The 4,713-nt window shown below is 55.4% G+C and overlaps 1 protein-coding gene across 1 annotated transcript; it reads right to left on the bottom strand.

Moving 5' to 3' along the window:
- Positions 1-414: 414 nt before the first annotated feature.
- HRG_10844 (major facilitator superfamily domain-containing protein) lies at positions 415-1,891 on the bottom strand (the record flags this gene model as incomplete). Its single annotated transcript, XM_044869314.1, has 2 exons — positions 415-930; positions 1,022-1,891. The coding sequence occupies 2 exons, from the start codon at positions 1,889-1,891 to the stop codon at positions 415-417; spliced, it is 1,386 nt and encodes a 461-aa protein (XP_044715663.1).
- Between the last annotated feature and the right edge of the window lie 2,822 nt (positions 1,892-4,713).

Genomic DNA, 4,713 nt, shown 5'->3' with positions numbered 1-4,713 from the left:
TATAGGATAATATTAATAAGCTATATAGAGCTCTCCTATACGCGGCTAGCCCGTATATATATATATAGGATCCGGCCCTCCGTATATAACTATATAGCTTAGGCCGTAGCCTAAGCCTATAACCTATAATAGTTAAAGACTCTTATAGCTACGAGGGCTAGAGCGTTATAGGACTTAAGTATAATCGAACTAAAGCACCTTATAGTAATAGTAAGGGACTTTAATATCTATTACCCGCTCTAGGATAAATATAATAGAACCTTAGATAGTATAATATATCTTATAAGGCAATCCGCAAACAGTGTCTAGTCGCTTTCGAACGTGTTGGTCCGCTCCTATTTCCCATAGTGGCGACCGGGACCTGAGACGACATGGTTATCCAACTTGGTTCAATCTCACACCATGGCTTGACCACTAAATTCTTTTGCCCTCTCCTCGTGGCAAGCTCGCCCATCGCGCCGCAATAAGAAGCAATCCGCCCAAGACAAGGCATGCCCCTCCCCATATCTGTGCCCCCAAGTACGAGTGGCCGCCCCCGACCTCAATCAACTTGCCGGCCAGCGGTGGCCCCGTAAGCGCCGCGACGCTGACAATGGAAAAGACCATGCCTATCCTCGTCCCGTTCTTGCTCAAGTCCTCACTCAGCCCCGCCAGCGTCGACGGGAACATGCCCTGGATGGCGGCTCCGAAGAAGCCGTAGAAACACACCCAAACGTAGTCTGCCGCGAGAGAGTCGACGCCGACCCAGGAGAAGACGCAGATGGCGGCGCCGAAGATGATGGGGATGAAGACATTGACAGCCCCGAAGTAGCGGTCGGCCAGCAGCGCTGGCACAAGGCGTCCGGGGATGCCGACGGCATTCATGACGAGCAACATGGTCAAGGACGTGGACTGCGTCCCATCTAGAATGTCGAGAACGTACGACCGGGCCTAGAAACGAGGGAAAATGAGACCATCAGCCCGACACTTGATACCAAGTACGGCAAGTAGGTAGCTGGGTGACAGATCCTCGAGAGCTTACATAGTAGTATGCAAAGTACGTGGCCCACAGCGTAAAGAACATGCTGATGGTAAAGAGCAGGTAGCTTGTCTCCTTGAAGGCGGCCAGTTCGACAACAGGCCCGGCGCGGCGCGGCGGCATCCTGGTCCGGACAATGCAGAGGACGACGGCCGAGGAGGCGACAATCACGAGCCCCATGGCCCGCACCGTCCAGCCAAAGCCGATCCTCGGCAGCAGCTGCTGCGCCATGAGTGGGAATACGATGCCGCCCGTGGCGCCCCCGCAGGCCGACAGCGAGATGGCCATGCTGCGCTTCCGCGTAAAGTACGTCGACACGTTGGCCACGGTGGGCGCAAATACGATGCCGCACCCCAGGCCTTGGCACAGGCTCTGCGCCAGGAACAGCTGCCAGTAGGTGCTCGCGACGCTCGTCGTCATGATGCCAATGACCTGCATCAGGCAGCCCACCACCAGGGCCCTCCGGAAATAGCCCGCGTCAAAGGCCCGGCCTGCAAAGGTGCCGACGAGCAAGATGAGGCAGATCTGAACGCTGCCGATCCACGCGACGGCCGAGGGAGCGAGCGAGAGCCGTTGGGCATAGTAGGGCTGGAAGATGCCGAAGCTGATGATGTAGCCCCAAGTGCTGAAGACGACGAGGTGGCCAGCCAGCACCTGGAGCCAGGCCGTGAGGCCCCCGTCGGGGGGCACTTGCAGAGGCGGCTTGTCATCCCTCGAGCTGAAAGGCGAGGTTGGGGTCGGGTCTGGCGGGCTTGCAAGTTCGCTTCCGTCCGTCCTAGATGCCGCGGGCAAAGGCGACTTGACGGCGGCGGCATCTTGCGGCGACCCTGTGACTTTGTCTGCCGCGTAGCCTCTCGGCAGGAGATCTGACATGACGGCTTAGGGGCGTGTTCTGCCCGTTCAATGCTTCTGGGTTGAGCAAAGTATGCTGTCTAGGTAGCAACAGCAAGGAGATATCAAGATGCTTCGACAGACGGCATAGTTTTAAATAAAAACCCACTTGCTTCCAAGGCACCGCTCTGTTGCACTAGAGGGGACCGCTGGAAAACGACTGTGCCGGGACTTATAAGCGACCAACGAGTAGCCGAGTAGCCGAGTCGAGAGGCTCATAGGGCTCTATCGTGACGAATCACGGGCTGACTCGCGATCAACTTCGTGTATTGTAAAAACGTAAGAGTCACGAGAGAAAGAAAAAGTGCTGAGACTTGACTATAATGCGGGCCCCGACAAGCGGGGCCCCTGTTGCCGATCGAGGAGGGCCCGAGACCGGTGGCCGCGACTCCTCGACGATGATGCGGAAGAGCTGGGCCCGCGAAGCTTTCTTGTAGTTCCTTTGAGTGCGTGTGTTTGCAGGCAGCATGGATTGCTGGCCGATACGAGTGGAACCGGACCTCCGGCTCGCTCGGTCAACGACTCGAAGCGGCCATTGATGCCCATCACTTGCGGGATTCTCTCTGTATGCCCATTGAGCAGGCCCTAGCATTCATATTTACACTGCGACCTCCACGGCAGCCGCGTGGATGTGACTGTAGTCTATGCTAGGCGGCATTTGCGGCCTTTGCCCGAGCCCGACACCGGCGCGGCGACGCCCTTGGAGTGGATCAGTCAGGCAGTGGTTTGACTAGGCCACACGCAAGTGGTTAGAGGGCGTGGACATTATAAATCAACATTGATGTCGCGAATCTCACCTGCATCTAATAAGCAACTGCCGCAATGCAACACTACTTGCCTAGATAGTATACTTGCTTCTCTCCTCGGCACGATGCTGCTTTCCTTCTACTAACTACAGCATGTGGCCGTCGCAATGGGTTCGACTCAGATTGTAGCTGATCCGAAAGAAATGCCGAGGAACAGCTTGACCCTTTGGCCATGTTCACTCGTCTGGTTGCTGCTACACGCAAAGTAGAGAGAGTATTGCTGAAGGCCCTCCAGAGTAGAGACCGACTCAGCATGCAGGCTTTTCAAGGGAATCTTCGGGGAATCAGTCCGGGAGTGGCAGTGCGTGAATGATATCGGAAGTAGTATCTGTCGCCCGAAAGCACCTCGGACACCGTTAAGCATTGCAAACAGCGGCAACGAAAGAGAGCCCGACACTTAGGCCAAGCACAAGGTCGATTAGGCATTCAGCTCTCCCGATGTCGGGAAGCACTCTTGCCAGAAATGCAGTTGTAGGGGCAGAGCACCCGGACAATCATGTGCGCAGAGTCTCCTATGAGCATATCCGTAAAGCGTTCGAGGTGTCATTTTAACATGAAGTGGCAGTGCAGGAGGGCTGTGTGGGAAAATAGGACGTTGTCAAAGAGCTGCGTGAGCTTGAACCGAAGGGGTGACTTGAGTTTCTGCTCTTGCGGAACTAGCATATTGACCAAATGGACATGCGATATCTTCAAGTCGCTGCTTGGACCCGAGTCACCCGACATGCCAAAGACGCGCCCGCATTTGCCCTTCGTCTTCGACTCGATGACAGATCCATGTCAAAAACTGGTGGCCATCATCCGCAACACTGGCCAGGCGATAGTGTAAATTTTTTCAGCCTGAAGGGTAAAGTCGGCCCCGAAGCCTCGGCCATCTCGGGTCTGCACCCAGCCCTGCTGATGCGTGAGGGCGCCACTAGGAGTGGCCCAGCGCCACCCGCATCAGCCACAGCAAGGGCTATGGCTACCGCCTAAGAGAACGGATATTAGTTAGTCCGGGCCCTGGAGGCGCTATGTAAGAACAGCGCCCGCGATGGCCCTCTTTAATTAATCTATCCCTTTCTTTACTTTTTACTGACCCCCCAAGTGCACCACCTGCCTCCCCTCCAATCTTCTCGACACGGGCTGTCCGTGCTTCGAAGATTGCCGACCGTAACCGAGTATCATGATGAATGGTGCTACCGAGCTCAAGCTGGACGGCACGGCTTGCCAGTCTGGATTCGCCGACTGGCCGCCGTCCTAGTAGCCGGCCCAGGCATTCGGCGTTTGTAATTTCTCGTGGCCTATACCGTGGTGCTCGGGTGAAACAAAAGGTACCGCTGAATCAAGGCCGGGCAACTCGGAGACCTTCAGCGCTCGATCTTGATGTTCCCAAGGTAGGGACTAGGGAGTATGAATGCACAACTCATTGCCGCCACCATCAATGTCATTGCCATATTCAAGCTCCTCCCTCGACCTGTAAACTCTCCGCGGCGAAAGTTGTTTCTATAAAACCAACCAACAGCAGCATTAACCTCAATTTCCAGCCGAAGTCGCAGGACGTTGGTGATCTTGGGTGCAATTTTATCAGTTTCGTCTTGAGCTACAAGCTCCATAATCTCGAATGCGATCTCCACCCTTCCCCGATCAGCCAGCCGTTGATGCACGACGGAGGTCAAGAGGGTGTTGCGGCACCTGGAATCACCTGGGCACTGACCATACTGGCGTGCCTCGATATGTGCGAGACACAGCGCCGTGCTGGCGATGAAGGCTAGGAATTCGACGCCGCGGCAGTATATGGTTGCCGACCTGGATCTCCGGAACGATACAAACCGCGACAGAACCTCACGGCTGGCGTTGGCGGCCATTATCTTGTTATAGCTGTGAAAGGCTGGCCCGGAGTTTATTCAACAAGCAGGTGCCTAGGTGTTGTCTATCTAGAGCTAAGGAGGAAAAGAAGCTGAACTCGAGGCGTAGCCTCGAGTGCGAGCTTATATTACCCTTCTCGGAATGTTCTCGCAG

The sequence above is a fragment of the Hirsutella rhossiliensis genome (genome assembly GCF_020360975.1).
Source record: "Hirsutella rhossiliensis strain HR02 chromosome Unknown scaffold00017, whole genome shotgun sequence".
NCBI classification, from domain to species: domain Eukaryota; kingdom Fungi; phylum Ascomycota; class Sordariomycetes; order Hypocreales; family Ophiocordycipitaceae; genus Hirsutella; species Hirsutella rhossiliensis.
The sequence above is the reverse complement of the archived record's forward strand: the minus strand, read 5'-3'. Positions and strand labels throughout refer to the sequence as shown.